Raw genomic sequence first — 20,932 nt, 5'->3', positions numbered from 1 at the left:
AACAGAAGAAATGATCACATGGAGTGAGCTGAGATAGGGCGTGTCCCTGTGGATGTCTGTGTAGAGGGGTATGTGTGTGTGTGCGTGTGTGTGTGTGTGTGTGTGTGTGTGTGTGTGTGTGTGTATACCTCGTGTTTCCTAGAGAGAGAGCTAGAATGATGAAGAGGAGCCCTGATATTCCAGCATCTTATGGCCTATGCAGTACTCAAAGGATGTCTGAGGTCTGAATACAGATGATGTTTGGGGTGCATAGCTGCTCCCCCTGGGTAGAGAATCTGCCAGAAATAAAGGAGTCACATGTTCTGAGCTGGATGTGGGTTCCTCTTTTGTCCCTGGCTGCACCGGCCAAGTGTGTCAACACTCTCATCAAAGAGCCACAAGCCTGGGAGCCCACCCAGCCCATGACCGTGGCCTTGTACCTCAGGTGCAGTTCCAGCTGTGCGTAGAGGAAGTGAAGAAACGCCCTCCTGGCCACGATTTCCGCGTGGCAGTCATTGACCACCAGCCCCTGATCGCTGATGTGCTCGCCGCTGATGCACTTGGTCCCCGAGGACAGGACGATGACTTGCGCCTGTCTGGTGTCCAATCCTGGGGGACACAAAGAGTGGTCAGAACAGCTTGGACCTCACAGTCCCCCCTTCCACAGCTGGGAGAGCCAGGGCAGGTGGCATTGACAGCTCTTCTCATATAAGCACCAGCCTCGTTGTTTGTTAAGCTGGCATGTGCAGTAGAGTTTGCTATGCCATGGACTTTGTATAAGTAACAGAAAATGCCTCCTGCAGGATCTTGCGTGCCTGCCTGCCTGCCTGCCTCCCTCCCTCCCTTTCTTTTTTTTCTGCACTGGGGATTGAACCCAGGGAAATTCTACCTCTGAGCTACATCCCTTGCCATTTAAACAATTTTTTGGTGTATTCGTTTTGAAACAGGGTCTTGCTAAGTTGCTCAGAGTTCTGATAAGTTGCTGAGGCTGGTCTTGAACCTGTAATCCTCCTGTCTCTGCCTCCCATGTACTTGATTCCCAGCCATGGCGCCCAGCTCCATGTGTGCTTTTCATGTCCATCCCTCCCCCTCCAGAAAGCATTTGGGTGCCACTGTTCTCAACCCAAGATCTCCACTGACTTCTCAAGTTCAGGATCAGCACGACCACCCTCCAGTTTCATACAAATGGCTGTATCAGAGCTGCTGATTTGTGTGTGTGTGTGTGTGTGTGTGTGTGTGTGTGTGTGTGTGTATGTGTGTGGTACTGGGGATGGAACTCAGGGGCATTCTACCTTTGAGCTACACCACAAGCCCTATTTTTTATTCTTTATTGTTGAAATAGGGTCTCAATGAGTTGCGAAGGACCTCACTAAGTAGCTGAAGCTGTCTGCAAACCACAATCCTCCTGTCTCAGCCTCCCAAATGCTGGGATTACAAGCATGTGCCACCACACCCAGATTGAGCTGCTGATTTTTTTATCTGATGGGAATGGGGAGTTTATCCCTCCCTCACGTTTGTGTAGGAGAGTCTTGGGAAAAGACCTGCCACCAAAGAAGTGGTACAGAGCCACCACCAAGCCCAGCCGGCAAGAGGAAGGCATGCATAACTACAGGGGTTCATGCTGAGAGGCCAAAAGGGAAGAGCACAGAACCCTCAGCCAAGTGTGCCCAAGTTACCCAAGCTCTTCCCCAGAAACTCTGCCACCTGTCCCTGTCCTCCACGTCTAGAACTGCACGTCCATTGGAAGATTACTTAACAAAAACATGCTGTGCATAGGAGGGCGTCAAGGCAAAAGAAGGACCTGCAAGCCAGGTGTGTTGGCTCAAGCCTGAAATCCCAGGACTTGGGAGGCGGAGATAGGTTCGAAGCCAGCCTCAACAACTCAGCATGACCCTCAGCAACTTAGTGAGACTTTGTTTTGAAACTAAAAAGAAAAATAAATAAAAGGGGCTGAGGGTGTAGCTCAGAGGTAGATTGCCCCTGGCTTCAATCCCCAGTACTAAAAAATAGTAAATGAATGAATGAATGAATGAATGAATAAATGCGTGAATGAATGAAGGAATAAACGATTAGAATAGACCTCAAGTCTGGCCCCAACCTACTGACTCCATTGCATTTATCACAAAAGCACAGCCCAAGGAATAGGAGACAACATGGTGTCCACTTGAATCCTGCAGGCATGTGCTCTGCTTTCCTTCCCGCAGGAGAGCACAGTTGTGTCTCACAACACCGGAGCCAGGAGAGCAGCTGAGTCTAGATGACCTGGTCTGGGCACCGTCCACTCCAAACACGCCCTCTTCCCTCAGTCCTCTAGGGGGCGGTCATTTGTTTCACAAGACACACTCCTGGATTGCCTCGAGACATCTGCCTTTCCCATCCTCTCTCCTCAACTGGGGTTTGCCCTGCAGCTGGGCGAATCTCAAAACCTGTAGAGGTGAAAGGGCTTGCAGCTGTCTGGGTGTGTAGTAGGACACAAAGCAATCTGTGCCTAAAGGGCACTGTCCAAAGGCAGAAGTGGCCAAGAAGACCTCCGCACAGAGCAAAGACGTGTGAAGGCGCTTGGAGGTGCCTTAAACACATCCCCTTTCAGTATTGCATTCCACAGACTGCTGCTGGGATAGGTGGGTGGGGTATCTGGTGGGTACCGGCCTCATTCCAGTTACTTCCATCTGGGGACAGGCTTCTCATTGCATTAATTGAACAGTTCAGGTAGACCAGAAGCCGGTGGATGCACACGGGGGCCACCACATTTGACAGCAGCTTTGGGCAGGAGTTTAGTGTTGTGCTCATGACCATCACCCAGGAGCCTGGCTTGACCCTGGTCTTGTTTCTGAGGCTGTATTTTAGGAGCATCATATCTATGCAATGCAACTTGCCCTTGCTGAAACCTACATGCAAGGATGACTGGGCAGGTCAATAACAGCAGTGAGCGTGAGTGAGTTTTCTGGTTTGATATCACAAGGCATTCCGCTTCCTCCCAGGAGCCGCAGGCAGGATGGGGCTGGAAGGTAGCTATGTCTCCTGTCTCCTCCAGCACTTCTGAGAGGCCACAGTCCCTCGCCAACTTGGTGGGGTGCACACAGAGGCAGGAGCCACCCTCCTGAGGCCCCAAGCTCTTTCCCTCCTTCATGGTCATTTCAGGAGTCACATGACAGCAGGTCTTAGTGCTGGGAAAACCTTGAAAACCATGTATTTTCAAGGGTTGGTTTCTAGAACTATGAAACCGAGCTTCTATTTGCATCTGGCCATCTGAGACCAATGAAAAGAATTCCTACAGCTCTATCAGGGCAGATGGAGACAGGCTTCCAAGGCGCCTAGTTATTGTTATTATTGTTATTATTTGAGTGCCATTCATATACCTTAAGGGCAGAGTTTTGAGATCAAAATTACTAATGGGGTATTTTATTTTTTTTTGTGGTACTGATGATTGAAACCATTCTATCCCTGAGTTATACTCCCCAGACCTATTTTTTTTTTTCTGGTATTACTCTGGTTCCTGGAAGCCCTTCTACCTCTGGGATACACTCCCAGACCTATTTAATACTTTTTATTTGGAAACAGGGTCTCTTAAGCCAGCACGGCTGACTTCAAACCTGTGCGATCTTCCTGTCTCTGCCTCCCAAGCGCGGGGATTACAAGCGTGCGCCATCATGCCCAGCCCCCAGACCTATTTTTAGTCTTTATTTTAAAACAGGGTCTCACTAAGCTGCAGAGGGCCTCACTAAGTAGCTGAGGCTGGATGCAAACCTGTGATCCTCCTGTCTCAGCCTCCCAAGTACTGGGCTTATAAGCGTGTATCACCATGCTCCGCTAATGGGATACTTTTCCTTCCTTCCTTCCTTCCTTCCTTCCTTCCTTCCTTCCTTCCTTCCTTCCTTCCTTCCTTCCTTCTTTCCTTCCCTCATATTTTGTGGTACTGGAGATTGAACCCAGAACATGTGACCTCTGAGCTACACTCCACTCCTATTTTGTTTTATTTTTTATTTGGAATCAAAGTCCCACTAAGTTGCCAAGGGCCTCACTAAGTTGTCAAGGCTGGTTGTGAACCTGTGATCCTTCCTGTCTCAGCCTCCCAAGTACTGAGATTCCAAACTTTTACCACCACTCCTGGCTAGGGTAGTTTTCTTAATCTTCCCGAATCCCAGTTTCCCATCCATAAACTTCTTCACCCAACTCCTCTTAATGGCCTCTGAAAGTTTTTATTTATTCCCTCAATAGAGTTAACTTTCAGGACAGGAGCTGATGAAGTGTTTATACTAACATGAAAAGGGGTGTCCATGCTTGGGAGGTGGAGACAGGACGATCGCGCAGGTTTGAAGCCAGCTGCACTGGCTTAAGAGACCCTGTTTACAAATTTAAAAAAAAAAAAAAAAATATATATATATATATATATATATATATATATATATATATATATATATATATATATAAAATAGGTCCGGGAGTATAGCCCAGAGGTAAAAGGGTTTCCAGGAACCCCAGTACCACCACCACCACCACCACCACCACTACCACCACCACCAACAACAACAAATCGAAAAGGGTTGGATATTTTAGGACTTAACTTTTCACAGGGTAATGTTCAATTTGATGATAGTCTAAGGAACCTCCTCAACAAAAATGGTGCTTTGTGAGGACTGAAAAACCAAACTAAACCAAACCAAAACAAGAGAAGCCTTAAAAGCAACGTTCAAACCTAACATTCATGAAAAGAAAATATATATATATATATATATATATATATATATTTGGTGGTACTAGGGTTCCTGGAAGCCCTTCTACCTCTGGGCTACACTCCCAGACCTATTTTTATATTTTTATTTGGAAACAGGGTCTATTAAGCCGGTGTGGCTGGCTTCGAACCAGCGCGATCCTCCTGTCTCTGCCTCCCAAGCGCGGGGATTACAAGCGTGCGCCACCACGCCCAGCTAAAAGATAATATTGACAGCACTTGGGAGGCTGAGACAGGAGAGTCAATGGTTCGAGCCAGCCTTGGCAACTTAGTGAGGCCCTCAGCAACTTAGCAAGACCCTGTTTCCAAATTAAAAAAAAAAGGGTTGGGGGTGTAGCTCGGAGGTAGAATATCTCTGGGTTCAGTCCTCAGCATCACACACACACACACACACACACACACACACACACACACACACACACTATGATGTTGATCACTTTTGTTTAAGGAGACCTTAATGACTACAAGTCAAAGTTTATTCTTTCTCCTACTCTAATAGAACAATGGTTAAATTCCTTTAAGGCAGGAACCTGAATTTCCACAAAATATTCTAAGAAGAAACTCCTTAAGAGCCCAAAAAAATCCAATAAATTTCCTGACAATCTAGTCATCACTGCTAACTAAAAATCAAACCCAGTTTTCTAGGTACTGCCAACTGAAAGCCAAGGGGATGGTATTGAGATGCTCTTTAGCCATGATATATATTTGAAAAAAATCACTGTTTTCTGGGTTCTGGATTCTATTTTATGTTCAGGATGGAGTGACAGTTTAGCAGCTGGTCATACCCTACTCTGTTGAATTCTCCAATGAATACATGTACAAACCATTTTTTTTTAAAGAGATGATATGTAGCTGTGTGTGGTGGTACATGCCTGTAATCCTAGTATTTGGAAGGCTGAGACAAGAGGATCGCAGGTGTGAGGACAGTCTCAGCAAATAATGAGACTCTCAGAAACCTAGTGAGACCCTTTTCTAAACAAAACCAAAACAAAACAGAAGGTCTGGGGGTGTAGTTCAGAGGTAGAATGCTTGTGGATTCAATCCCCATTGCCACCAAAAAATAAAAACAAAAATAAAAAAATGGATATGATATGCAAATTGCAGATGTACCAGGCCAGACCTTCCATTTTTAATAAGATTTTCCTTCCTCAATGCAAACAGTGCTGGGCACCTCACAAGTACTTTGTATGGACTTGCTCCTCTAACTTGAAGAATTCTCCCTGGAGAGCTTAATTTTACACCCTGACACCTGCCATTTCCTTCCCCACTTAAAATTTGGAACTTTGAGAGGTTAAAAAAATGGTGGGGGGAGGCAGAGAGGGAGAAAAGGACAGACTCCACAGCTGCTAGTGAGGGCAGAGGGGAGAGTAAGGAATAGGAAGAAAGCGGGGTTGAAGGCAAACATCCGTTACTTCAGTGCAGCCAGTGGAGGGTTGAGCCGCCATATGCATTCTGTGAGCCTCTCCTGTAGCTGGTGGGGCATCCTTCTCTTCTGTTTCTGCACAGCTCTGGAAGCCGTATTTACTATCTGCCCAGTTTCTTTCCTCCTTAGCAAAGCTGCCCTGAAAAGGAGTTGCCTCCCATTCCCTCCATTGCTCTTCTTTTGGAGATCTCCATTTGTGAAGCAGATGTAAGAGTTTGGGTCACACCGTCTAACTCTGTCCCCATCTTTGCTGGTAAAGTTTGGGTTCTCAGTGGACCCAGGAAATGACTGGATATGTTTAATCACCAAGTCACTAGCCACACTGTGTGTGTGTGTGTGTGTGTGTGTGTGTGTGTGTGTGTGTGTGTGTGTTACAAGGGATGGAACCCAGAGGCATTCTGCTTCAGAGTTACACCCCAGCTTATTATTATTATTAAATATTATTATTATTATTATTATTATTGAAACAGGGTCTCAGAACATTGCTGAGAGTCTTGCTACAATGTTGAGGCTGCCCTCCCACCTGTGATACTCCTGTCTCAGCTTCCCAAATACTGGGAATACAGGTATGCACTCCCATGCCCTAGTTTATACTGCTTTGATAAAAGCAAAAGTAGAAGGCAACCATTCCCACACCACCCCTTATGTTTTCTTTCCTAGGGAAAGATTAAAAGCAGCTACAGAAAGGCTGCTTGCCATTCCTCAGGTTCGGGTATCCCCCAGGGCTCAGCCATTCAGGGGGTGGGCTTTTTTCTAGCTAGACAGGGGGCAGAGGGTCCCAGAGGTGAGGCTGCCAATCATTTGCCAGCAGGAGCTAAAGATAAAAAAGGAGGGCATGCCAGCTGCCCACTCATTTCTCCAAGGAGACCCAGAGCCATTTCCTGACTGGAGTAGCCCATGTGGCTCATGGATGGCTGAGAAACACTGAATGAAGAGGGTATTTTGGTGGAGAGCTCATTCTGCAGATCCCAGCTTCATTAAGGCAGATGATCAGAGTAATGGGACATGGCATTTCTAACCGTTTCCTAATGTCTTGTATGCGGGTAGCTGGTGTACATGAAGTCCGACGTAGAAATAGACAACTCTTTGAGAACAGGTGCAGCTGCTCTTGAGGCCCTGGTCTGACTCTTCTCTTTTGATGCCTTGGAGATAAAAGCCTTAGAAAAAAGAATCCGTTTTCCCTTCACCCCTCATTAATTCTCAGCCCTGCTGGACTCCAGGCTCTGCTGGACTCATTGCAATTATGTGGCCCAAGAAAGGCATTATTTGCTTCTTCACTTTTCATTAGTCCTACCTCCTGTGTGCCAGCACCACACAAAGTAAAACAGCAGATGCAAGACAGCTAAGACACAGTCCTGACCTTTGACATGTGTTTAAGGAGATGATGCAGAAAGAGAAATGTGTACAAGGTAAGATATTGTGTGAAAAATATATAAGTGCTATACACACAACACTGAGATAGAGATAGATAGAGAACAAGAGTGAGCTTTTGGAAGAAATCTGTTGTGTAGCATCTCACAATAGCCAAATCATAAAACCAGCCTCAGTGTCCATCAATAGATAAATGGCTTACAAAATAATGGGATATCCACACAATGAAATTCTACTCAGCAATAAAGAAGAACAAAATTGTGTAGGAAAATGGAGGGACCCGGAGAACATTATGGTAAGTGAGATTATCCAGCCACAAAGTGAAGGGTCCTATGTTTTCTCTCAGATGAGGAAGCTGGGGAGTAATTGACACAGAAGGAACTCTAGATAATGGGGAGGAAACCCAGGGCAGTGAGGGAGGGGTCTAGGGAAGGTGATGGTGAGAGGAGGGGGAAGGAATTAATGAAGAAAGCACTTCCACTGACCTTATGTGCATATAGGAAATTACCAATGCCAATCTCAATATCACAGATGGGGAAGGGGAGAGAGCGGGAAGGGGCCTGGGGGGTCTCACCAACTGCTGGGTGCATGTATGTCCCTGTCACTCTGAACTACATTTAGATGTGAGACTACAATATACCAATAAAAGTATATTTAAGAAAAGAAATTTGGTGTGTGGGCATGTGGCATATAGAAAGAGAAATCCTAGGAAGACTGAGTACATTGTTCAATATATCATGGAAATGGAAAGGCACAGGTCCATTTTGGGGAAACAAGGAAGTCTATTTTAATATCTGTGAGGATTTGTGTACAAATGTGGTGGCCCCTAAGCTTTGAAGGCAGGTGAAAAGTGCCTACAGAGGGTCATGAATGGCACCCTGAGGGTATTAAATCTTATGCAATAGGCAGGGGGATTTTTTTTTTTGACCAGGACAGTGACATTGTGAGTACAGTATAGAGGGAGTGGGTTAGTGGAGAGAGGAGACAGGGATTACAGATGGGAGGCCATTGCAATGGTCTGGACATTGTATAGTGAGGACTTGGGATCCAAGCAGAAATGGAAAGGATGGGTGGGGGGAATCTGAGAGAAGACTGTGAGCAATGAATTAATAGGATTGAGAAATTAATATGAAGGGTGAGAGGGAAGAAGTCAGCAAATATCATCATGGTCAGGTATAGAGTGCTCCATGAATGACTCATGTATTGATGCTCAGGGTTGCTATGGTTAAGTCATGAGGACTGTAATCTTATCAGTCGATAAATGCATTGTAATGTATTTATATGAGTAGAAACCTAGGCAGGTGGGATGTGGCTGGAGAAAGTGGGTCCCTGGGGGTGTGGCCTTAGGGATGGTGCTTGTGTCTTTGATTCTTCTTGCTTTTTGGCATTCTCTCTATTTCTAGCCCCCATGATGTGAGGAGCAGAACCCATGTGCTGTCCCTCTCTTCACTTTTCCATCATTTCCTGAGCTCTAGACATGATGAACTGGTCTCATATGAACTGAACCTCCAGATCTCCAACAAAACAAAACAAAAACAAAAAACTATGAGCAAATAAATCTTTCTTTCTCTAAGTTCTGTGTTCAGTTGTTTTGGATTATAGCCAGGAGAATGTTGGCTGAGATATATATGCTTAAGAATCACATATTAAACAAAGAGAGCTATAAGGATTATTATGAAGGACAGCCAGGCTCAACACTGACAGTCTTAATTTGGGTGAGAGGACAGGATAGACATTTAAGCAGTCCCGCTCCCCTCAATGCTCATGGAGGGTGACTTGATGGCGCTATCAATTTTATGAGTTGGAAAATAGAGCTTAGTAGCAGTGGAAAATATAAGCAAAAAAAGGATTAGGACCCCAGACTTCATTAGCTAGCACTTAAGTGGACAATTTTTTTCAGCTCTCCTGTCCTAAGATTTTAGTGTGAAAGTTCAAAATTACCACAGCAAGAACTGTAAAGTGCTGTAGTACTAACTTGTCCAGTACCAAACAAAAGTCACTTTTCTTGTATTAAAGTAAGATAATTCTTCCAGTCTTATGAATGTTAGTCTCCATGTATGAATTAATGTTTTTTTGGGTAGAAGCATCCCGTTACATCACAAAAATGTTTCTCATTCTTCTTTGACAGACACTATGCTTTCCGACACTGATACCCTTGATTCCTGGAGGGGTGTAGGAAAATGGTCATTGGAAAGGTATCTCAAAGCTGTATATATTCCCAAACTCTTGTAGACTCCATAAATAGTGCTTTTTATAAGTAGAGCTTCTAGGTCAGGCTACCTGTAAGTAGAAGCTGAGTCTTCTGGAGTTCTTGGACACTGAGTTATTGAGTCAGAAAAATAAATCAGGGTAGAGGAAGAAACTGGGCAAGGAGAAAGTTTTGGAGAAATTTAGTCTGAGATTGGCCTGATAGAAATCTTTGGATATGAAGAACTCCCATAGTTGTCCTGCCTTGGTCCAGGATACTGAGGGGTTTTGTACTCTGTGCCAGTTTGGTCATCATGTGGGCATTTCAAGATGTACTGACTTCTGTTATACAAGGGCCAGTCTCAGGAGAAGGATACAGCTCGTGATGCCCCAGCCAGCACTTGGGGAAGCTGGGAAAGGAGGCACGAGTTAGGCAGGGGTCTGGGTGTGGTTCAACATCATCCTTCAAATGATGCTGTTTTAGTGAATGAAATGCAAATTGTATGGAAGCACTCCTCAATGTATAATAATTGTCATCTCTTTTCTCATAAAATGGTAGAAAATGAATACAAGAGTAGATTATTATGCCCTATAACAGCATGAGAGATAATCAGAGAAAACATAATATATGGATTTTCATAAAACTCATAAAAAAGTGATCAGAGAGGTTCTTCCCCACCAGAGCGCCAATCCTAGTTAATTTTGTAGATTTCACTGAATCTTTAAGCAGCAGATGGTTTCAAGGCTATTTAGAGTGTTTTGAAGCATGTGAAAGAAAGGAAGACCTTCAAATTGTTGTTATGAAATTCTTAGACTGATGATAATATCCACCTGACTGAGACAATGCAAGAAAGAAGACTACAGAGGGCTGGTTCTCAGTTGGGAATATTAAAGAAATTCTAAACAAAATATGATCATTGCACAGTAGAGGAAAACCAGAGCAGGGCATATCACTAGAAGGGTGGTTTATTCCAGAAATGTGAAAATGAATTATACAAGAATGCAATGCAAAAATAAGATTGTAATCACTGACATTGAAAAGGCATCTGACAAAATCCAACTGTGACTTTAGATAAAAACTCAATAAAAATAGAATAAAGGATTTTTTTCCAATGTGACTCTTTTGTGGTACTGGGGATTAAGCCCAGGGTGGATTCTGTGTCTGAGCTACCCCCTCAGTCCTTTTATCTTTTGTTTTGAAACAAGGTCTCACCACATTGCTTAGATCTCAGTACATTGCTGAGACTGGTCTTGAACCTGTAATTCCCCTGTCTCAGCCCCCAAGTACTGGGCTGACAAATATACACCACCATGCCCAGATCCACACACACACACACACACACACACACACACACACACACACACACACACTCATGCTCAATGGGGAAACAATGAAGGATTTTTAACTAAGGAAAATTTTAAGAATAACTATAACTCTATTTAACATATGCTGAAGCTATTAAGCAGAGTAACAAAAGAAGGAAATTAGAAAGATAATAATTGAAAAGGAGTAGGTAACATAAGCAGTGTCTGAACCCACTATGATTATATATATAGAAATCTCAAGAGAATCCAGTTGAAATACTGCTAGAAACAGTAAGAGAGTTCAATAAGGCAGTGGAGAACAAAGTTAATATACAGAAATCAATAGTTTTCATAATACACACAACAACTAGAGAGAAGCCATAAAGGGAAAACAACTCCATTTATAATAGCAGCAAACAAGGTAATGGGACTAAGTCTAACAAGCAATGAGCAGAAACTATGTTGAAGAAAACTTGAAAACCCTTTGAAGAATACCAACAACGTACAAAGACATGCTACATTCTTAAACAGGAAGATCAAACACCATGCATTCTCTCTAAATTGATTTGTAAGATTAATGGGATTTTAATAGAAACAGCAATAGTGCTTTGCTTTGGACTGAGACATCTGGTTCAAAAGTATAGTTTTGTTATTTTTTTTTCAGCCAGGAAAGCTGACTGTAAAGTGAAACGCAGAGAATTCTGAAGATGGAGCCTAACGCTGGGAGATACCTAGTAGATACCAAGCAGTTTCAACAGCTCAGCAATGAATCACTGTGGTACTGATGCATGAAGCGAAACACATGAAACAAAGCAGAGCCCAGAGGTAAAATGCAAACAGATGCAGAGAGGAGCTTAGTACAGAGTAAATGTAACAGAATTTCATATTACTAGGTCAAAGAGACAATATCCAATTAACGCCATCTTATAACTGAAGAGTCATCTGAAAAATTGTGTCCCTATCTTATACCGTGTACTGGGGTAAATACCAAGTGCATCCAGATTTAGGTGCAAAAATAAGAGGAACTGCACACAAATAGCAGCTTTATGCATGATTCCCCAAACTTGGAAACACCAAGACGTCCTTTGATAGGTGAATGGATAAACGAATTGTGGTCTAACCAGATAACAGAATGTTGTTCAGCACTAAAGAACCATGAAAAGACCTGGAAAAACTTAATTGCATAGAATTAAGAGAAAGAAGCCAATGTGGAAAGGATGAATAGTGTATGATTCTAATTATGTGAGATTTTGAAGAAGGCAAAATTAAGGAGACAGGAAAGCTATCCATGGTTCCTGGGAATCACTGAAGGAAGGGTTGAGTGAATTAGTGGTGGTCAGAGGGCCTCCGGGGCAGTGAAACTCTTCTGTATGATATAAAGGTAAACACACGTGCCATTATACAATTATTCTAACCTTGTAGGATGTACAAAACCAAGAGTGTTGTACTTTAAATCATGGACTTTGGTTTTTAAAAAGATGTATATGAATTGAAAAAATGGGGAGTAATCTTTTTATAACATTGGTGTACAAAAGAATTTTTTTTTTTAGCTATAACTCAAAGTCTCAAATCAGAAAAAAAAATTAAGTTCATCTGCTGATGGAGACCGAGGTTGGTTTACGGCAGCACATTCACAATAGAAAAATTATGGAACCAACCTGGGTGTCCATCAACAGACGAATTAAAGAAAACAAGGTCTATACACACAATGGCATTTTATTTAGGCATAAATAAGAACAAAATCACGTCATTTTTTTCCCAGGAAAATGGATGGAACTAGAGAATATTATGCTGAGTGGGATCAGCCAGTCCAGAAAGGCAAGGGCCATGAGCTTTTTTCTCATATGTGGAGGCTAGAGAGAAAGTAGGAAAGAAAAGGGATTTCAAATAAATAAAGGGAGAGGCCAGTAGAATAGCGAGTGGAAGGGGACTAGGGGAGGGAGGTGGGGAGGGAACAATGCTTAAGGAAGGAAAGAGTTCAAATAACGTTACGCCCTTATATGAAGGCGTAGCCTGTATGGAGAGGGAGGAGAAGAGAGTGGGTGGGATGGAGAGGGAGATACACCAGATGATGAGTGCCTATATGAATGTATCACTTTAAATCGCACTATGATGCATAATTACAGTGCATCAGTAGAAGTTATTAAAATATAAAATCACAAGGAAACTTAAAAAAGCATACAGTCTTACAAATGGCAGCCAGGAGCAAATATTGGTAGAGTGCCTTTGAAGGACAATTTAGGAATATCAGTCAGGTGTGCAAGTGCGTATACCCTTTGATCCAGAAATCCCACTTCTGGGAGTTTATCTTACTCATATAGTCACATATGCATGAAAAGTGTCATCTGTATAAAGTTATATACTACAGCAATGTTTCTAATAGCAAGAAAATATAAATAGCCTATGGGTCCATCAACACCGGACTGATATGGCATCTGTATATTGGAATTCTGGGAAATTATGAGACAATTGAGAAATTCTCTACAGACATGGAAAGATTCCTAAGATGTATTGTTAAGTGAAAAAGAGCTATAATGCACCAATAATTATGAAAACAAGTACTGTGTGAACATATTGCATTGTCAACCTGATCTACATTATGATGTGAGGCTATAGTGCACCAATACAATAAAATTAAAAAGAAGAAAAGAGAAAAGCAAGATGCAGAGAATGTGTAGGGTCCTGACTTTTGTATTAAAAAAGCAAAGATAAGAACATATATAAGTTTACATGTATAACTCATAAAGAAACTCTGGAAGGGCAGCTGTCAGGGTCTGGGACTTTATTCTACAGATGTGTTAATGTTAGCCTGCTATGTTGCATGCATGCTGCTAGAAGACACAAGACTCCTGGAGTCTTGGAGGCAAAGGGCATTATTACAACACAGAGGATGCTATAACAACCAAGAGGCAAAGGATGCTATTCGAACACAGCAGGAGGCACAGGGGAGCTTCATGCGCACCTTACCGCTCCTTCCTCCCCAGCATCCTGCCCTGGTCTCAGGGATGAGGCATCTGCAGTGGGTTTTGGGTTCACCTCACTTTCTGGTAAGGGGTCGGCAAGGGCATCTCTCTTTGCCCTAGAGGGAGATAGTACCTCATCTTTCAAGGCTGCTTGCTGGGAACACAGGCCTACAGATGTTCCAGGGAAAGAGTATGCAGGTGTTAAGTCCTTCCTTCCTTCCTTCCTTCCTTCCTTCCTTCCTTCCTTCCTTCCTTCCTTCCTTCCTTCTTTTCTCTTTCTTTCTCTCTGGATTGAAATATTCTATCTAGGAGCATTCTATCTCTGGGCTACATCCCCAACCCTTTTAATTTTTTATTTGGAAACAATATCTCGCTAAGTTGCTGAGGCTGGCACTGACCAGGGGATGCTCCTGTTTCAGCCTCTCAAGTCTGAGATCACTGTGGCAGACACCACTGTGCCCAGATCTGGGTTTTCAGCTATTGTCATACCCATAAGAAAGTGTGGGGATTCTAGGATTGGTAGCTGGTGGCCTTTCCCAACAATATCCAAGAAAATAACAGATTACAATTTGTGGGGCAGGAGGGAGGGTTGGTAACAGGCAGATAGCACATGGATAAAAAAGAGGTTTTAATATATATATATATATATATATATATATATATATATATATATGTGTGTGTGTGTGTGTGTGTGTGTGTGTGTGTGTGTGTGTGTGTGGTATTGGAGATTGAACCCAGAGGCATTCTGTCTCTAAGCTACACAACCAGCCCTATTTTATTTTTTATTTTGAAAAAAGGGTCTCGCTAGGTTGCTGAGGCTGGCCTTGAACCTGTGATCCTCCTGTCTTAGCCTCCCAAGTACTAGAATTACAGGTGTCACTGTATACTTTTTGATATTTTGTGATATATTATCTATCCTAAATATTAATGTACAGTTAAATGACAATTGCATTCCATAAATAATAAGTCTTCCTATTCAAAAGATTCAGACTTATAACTATGGAAGTAATTGTAAGGAATAACTATAAACAAGCTGTGTAAATAAAGAAACAACATTAAGACTAAATAGAAGTGCCCTACAGTGTGGGACTGGTAGTACCCTTCTTGGATCAAAGAGGATTTATCAGAGGATGACTTTGAGCAGCAAGGTATACCCATATCCTATAAAAGTGGCCTTGTTCTTCATGACTCCAAGATGTCATACGTTTGGGATACCTCACGAGGCTTCCCTGTGACAGACTAGAATCACAGTGAACTCTGAAATCTACTAAGAGACCAGGATTCTACCACACTTGGTGAAAATTGATCACTTTTGAAAAGTACTGCACACAAATGTTTTAAAATATTTTTTATGATGTATGTGAGTCATTTAAATTAGGTGACAGGCAAGCCAGCTCTGACAATGATTCTAATAGTTCTTCAATTGGACACATGAAGGAAAAGCTAAAAAAATTCCTCCACTGGTGGGTCTAATTTTACTAGCCATTTCCGAGGAGGAATAATAATGATGGTTACCTGCTTTGATCACTTTTTTGTGGTACTGGGGGTTGAACCCACGGGCATTCTACCTCTGAACTATTCCCCCAGCCCTTTCTATTTTCTTATTTGAAACAGTCTTGCTAGGTTGTTGAGAGTCACGCTGATTTTCTTTTTCTTCTTTTTTTTTTTGGTGGTACTGGGGTTCCTGGAAGCCCTCCTTCCTCCGGGCTACACTCCCAGACCTATTTTATATTTTTGAAACAGGGTCTCTTACGCCAGCATGGCTGGCTTCGAACCTGCGCGATCCTCCTGTCTCCGCCTCCCAAGCGCGGGGATTACAAGCGTGCGCCACCACGCCCGGCAATCACGCTGATTTTCTGAGTTTGGTCTTGAACCTGTGCTTCTCCTGTCTCAGCCTCCCAAATTTTGGGATTACAGAAGTGTGCCACCACACCTGGCAGGTGGTTGCTTCTCTTACAGGGCACTGTCTTGGGTTTTGTAGAACATCCCTTCCTCCTTTCCTTCACCCCGGGGGGATTTATATCTTCCATTGACTCTGATGTAAATTAATTAATATATCTGGTTGGCCTCTGGCCCCAGAACTGTTCTTTTCAGTTCTCTTATAATGTCCCCTCGTCTCCCCACCAAGGAAACTATGACCCAGAGAATCCCAGGCTGGTAGCTGTCAAACTGGCCCACATCTGATGCGGAGGACTTTCAAGTTGGTGGGTGCTATGGTTTGAATGTTTGCACCATCCTAGAAATCATGTGGAAGCCATAGTAAGTGCCAAGAGGTGCGACTTCTGGGAGTCGATTAGCTCTTGAGGGCTCCATCCTCATGAGTGCATTTGTGCTCTTAGGAAAGGATTGGAGAAAACTATCTAGGTTCTTTTTGCTGTTTCTTGCCTTTTGCTCTGTGAGGACACAATGCTTTCTCTCCTGAGGATGAAATAACTGGGCACCATCTTGGAAGCAGAGACAGGGGCCCTCAGCAGACATCGGACCTGCAGCACCTTGATCTTGAACTTCAACCCCCCGGGGTGTGAGTAATATATTTTTGTTGTTTATAGATTCTCGGTCTCAGATATGTTGTTAGAGTAGCACCAATGAATTGAGACAGTAAACATCTCCTTGGTACCCTGTCCCCCACCCAGCTCTAGGCAGTCTCTGAGAAGGTACTTGTATTTATTTAACTGGAACTAAGTAATTCTTAACCTGCTTCAACCCTTTAAAGGGAAGTTTCATAATGCTGTATCTGATCCCGGAGGGAAACATTGCCAAATTTTCTAAGAATAAAACCAAAGGTAAAATATATCAACCCGCATCCAAGAAATACCTTTTAAAATTATAGAAATTAGAGGCAGAAAGGAATTATTTTTGTCACACATGTGGACTGCCCCAAGGGTGCGATGTATAATTGATTCTGACCCTCTATTTTCTAGCACCCTGTCTGTGGAGTTTAATGACTCAAGTAATAGGGTTTCCACACTTCCCTTCAGGAAGACTCTTCCACAATTTATTAGCTGTTAGCATAGGAAGCCTTCTTCAATATTCAGTCTAAATTATCCTCTGCACAATTTCAGTCTATTTCTCAAGTTTTTATCTCTAAAAGCTCCCTTCCTCTTTATGGTTTGCATTCATTGAATATTTGCAGAGAATATTATGGTCTGTCTGCAACCCCACTTCCTGTCTTTATTTGATTAATACTTGCATTGTATTTTCAATCTCGTCCTGCAAGTCAATATCTTTCTCTTCCAAACTTTTTGTTTTTATTCTCTAAATTTCTTCTAATTAGTTCAAAATCAGGTAGATTAAAAAGTACCTGCCGCAGGCATGTCTGGTCTGTTAGAGACATGACTGGGTGAACACTGAAAAAAAGTTTTGCTTTTGATGGAGGACATTTTTCTTCCACTAGGGTCTTGATTGATGATTATGTCCAGAAATTGGAAGACATCAATGTCCCCTGGGCTTTTTTTTCTCTAAATATTGCAAATACATTGATTTTATTTTTTAGGAGAGAAATACGTTATATGTCAGTGTTCTGTGTTTCTTTCTATGATTGACAATATGTTTGCAAAAAAAAAAATATCAGATAACAAGGTGCTGGTAGACAGAATCTAACAAGCTCCAGGGAATAGATAACTTTGTTTTTGCTACTTACTTGGGACTTTGCTTACATAAATTTAACTGTGTTCAATTAGTTATCTTATCTGCAAAAGTTTTGGAGATTGAAGAAAATCACCTAAGGTTTAAAAAAATTTAAATTACATAATTTCTAGCTGTTATTACTGCACGGATTTAAATTACCCTATAATAATATTTATTTACCTGGCGGCCTTTTTCTATGGCATTTTCAGTTAGAATGACATTAGCAATCATTTATTCTATTATTACTTAAATTGACCACAAACCATGTGTTCTTTGTATGAGACAAGAGAGTTTCTTTGGAGCTACAGAAAGAGCACATTTGAAGACATCTTAAAATATATATTTGATTGTAGCACTTGGCTGTATGCTAATTAAAAACAAATGAAGAGTAATCACTTATAATATCATAGTAAAACCACAGTGGGCATCAAAATCGAGGTTCCTCAAAAAGTTGGAACTGGAACCACCGTATAGCCCAGTTATGACACTTTTCAGTATCTTTCCAAAAGAATTGAAGAAAGAATACAATAGTGACACACACATACCCACGTCTATAGCAGCACAGTTCACAGTTGCCAACTCATGGAACCAACTCAGGGGTCCATCAACAAGAAAGGATAAAAAAATCAACAAGAAAGGATAAAAAATGTGGTATGTGTCCACAAGGGAGTTAAGAACAAAATTGTGTAATTTTCAAGAAAATGGGTGAAACTAGAGAATGCTAGGCAAAGTAAGATCAACCAGTCTAAGAAAGTCAAGGGTCACGTGTTTTCGTTCATATGTGTAAGCTAGAAAGAAAAGGCACCAGGTGAATGAGTAGAGAGATAGCAAGAAGAGTGGAAGGCAATGAGAGTTGGCAGGTGGGGAGGAGGAAAAGGAAGCTTGAGGAAGGAAACAGATCAAATAATGTTATTTCCACATAAAAAGGTATTGCTACCAATCTTATTAACATATACCAGGAGAGAGGAGAGCGGAACCGGGTGGGATGTGGAGAAACCCACACCAAGTGTTTTGTGCATGTAGGGATGCATCACTCTGACGCATAATTACAGTGCACCAATAAAATTATTTTAAAAAGTCAATGAAGAGTCACTTATACTAACAAGGATATTTTGTTTTGTTTTGTTTGGTGGTTCTGGGGTTCCTGGAAGCCCTTCTCCGGGCTACACTCCCAGACCTATTTTCTTTTTATTTTTGGAAACAGGGTCTCTTAAGCCGGCGGCTGGCTTCGAACCAGCGTGATCCTCCTGTCTCTGCTTCCCAAGCGCGGGGATTACAAGCGTGCGCCACCAAGCCCTGCCCCTAACGAGGATATTTTAAAATCTACTTTCAGCCATCCATCCAACCATGTGGAGGCTGATGCTGAAGGCTGAATGCGTGGAGTTGCTTGAGCACTGTGGGTCCTCCAGCACCGCACTGAACAGGGATAGTCAATAGCTGAGGATATGATCTAGACATCACTTGGTCAGCAGTTCCTGAGCCAGCAATTCTGGGCATCTCCAGCAGGGGGCTGAGTGGCTCATGGGGCCAGTGTGGCTTGGATTAGAACTGGCTGTTTTGTGTGTCAGTGAGTCAGACATGCTAAGTCCTTATGAGAGGGCTGGACAAGGTGGAGCCTGATTCAGGCTGTGGCCAGTCAGGCGAATACACTGGCAACCATGTTTCACCCACTATATTTGCCTTCATCTATATGTCAACAACCAATGATATTTTCTCTACCAAACTCACTTGATTTTCCCAGATTTAACTTTTGGGGACTGGAGAAGGGGTTGATCCAGTAGTTTTTCTTACTGCACAGACCCTTTTTTATTTTTCCTCATTGTAGCTAATAACTCAGAGTTATTGCTCCATATTATAACTCAATAACTAGGAGAGATTTGAGGCTCAATGACATGCCAACCAGTACCATGAATACATGCACCATCAGATGGTTTATTGAACACCTGGTTTCAATTCTTCCTCCCATCTCTGCCTCCCAAATCCTGAGATTACAGGTATGCACCACCATGCCTGGCTGACCCCTATTTAAAAATTAAACCACAAAATTCATTGCTGAAAGAAAAAATATTGAAAAACCCTACCACCTACTGTTGAGCATCCCCTAAGTGCCAGGGGATGTTTAAACCATGCTATCTAGCAAGGTGTAGTGGCACACTCCTGTAATCCCAATACGTGAGAGGCTGAGATAGGTGGATTTTAGGTTTGAGGACAGCCTCAGCAGCAGTGTAGTGAGACTTTCATAATTTAATGGACTCCTGGGGGAGGGTAGAAACCATAAAGGGGAGGCCTAGTCACTGGGGTGCCCCTGGAAGGATATACCTTGCCCCTAGCCTCTCCTCCCACCCCCTTTCCTTTCTGGCTACCATGAGCTGCAAGGCTTTCTTCTGCTATAAATGGGAAAGTGAAAATCTTCCTTTCCAATTGTGTGTGTGTGAGTGTGGTACTAGAAATTGGACCGTGGGACATTCTATGTCTTAGCTACACTCCCTAACTCTATTCTACTTTTTATTTTGGAACAGGGTCCCCCTAAGTTGCCGAGGCTTTCATTGAACCTGCAATCTGCCTGTTTCAGCTTCCCAAGTTCTGGAATTACAGGTGTTCACAATTCTAATTATTCTGATAGCTGAGTTTACCAAGGACAAAGTTCTAGCTAGCAGAACTCTGCAGAAAGCATCCTCTTTTCTGCTATGAAGAGAGGCTGGCAGTAATCACTGCAGTGGTCTTGGGATGGGAGAGGAAAAACCAGAAGGTTGCAGACTCTGAAACCACCAAGGGTCTGGACTGAGCCTACTGCCACTGTCCAGCCTATTGTTTATGTGAGACTAATAAAAAGAGATGTGCTAAAGACATTGCTAATTAACTACCTCATGTTCCTAATTGATATGACTTCAAAATGCAAAGAATCCAAGGTACTACCCAGCAGACATTAAAACGACATAAGGTGACAAGACTGGCTCTCAAGGAGATTATTAGTTATGTCTCCAGACATCAACATTGTAAAGAGTTTCACTGGAGATAAGTATGGTAATTTTACATTCAACGAATATATTCAGTGCCCTCACCCAATTCCCAGAAAAGAACGACAATGAACTCTTTTCAATTAATAGATTGAAAAATCTATTTATCTTCCGGTTTGGATTGGGCTGAGCACGCTCTTCGCCCCATTAGTAACTCATTCTTTTATATCAAAGGAGCAAACATGAAACACCTGGTCTGATGGATGAGCAGGCTTTTCTTTTGCGCACAGAGGATGACTGACAAGGTCTCCTCACTGGTGCTAAAACCAGAAATAATGAGAGCACAGAACCTCGGCTCATAAATGATTCATGTTCTAAGTATTTTAAG

At 42.6% G+C, this 20,932-nt stretch overlaps 1 protein-coding gene across 1 annotated transcript in view; it reads right to left on the bottom strand.

Moving 5' to 3' along the window:
- ADARB2 (adenosine deaminase RNA specific B2 (inactive)) overlaps positions 1–20,932 on the bottom strand; it is a gene marked incomplete at both ends in the record, with an annotated part of 517,782 nt that overhangs the window by 48,455 nt on the left and 448,395 nt on the right. The window contains one exon of the mRNA XM_080717125.1: positions 420–588. Coding sequence (XP_080573251.1) covers positions 420–588 — 169 coding nt within the window. The remainder of the gene's footprint in view (positions 1–419; positions 589–20,932) is intronic.

Source organism: Muscardinus avellanarius (assembly GCF_963383645.1).
Source record: "Muscardinus avellanarius genome assembly, chromosome: 20".
Lineage (NCBI taxonomy): Eukaryota > Metazoa > Chordata > Mammalia > Rodentia > Gliridae > Muscardinus > Muscardinus avellanarius.
The sequence above is the reverse complement of the archived record's forward strand: the minus strand, read 5'-3'. Positions and strand labels throughout refer to the sequence as shown.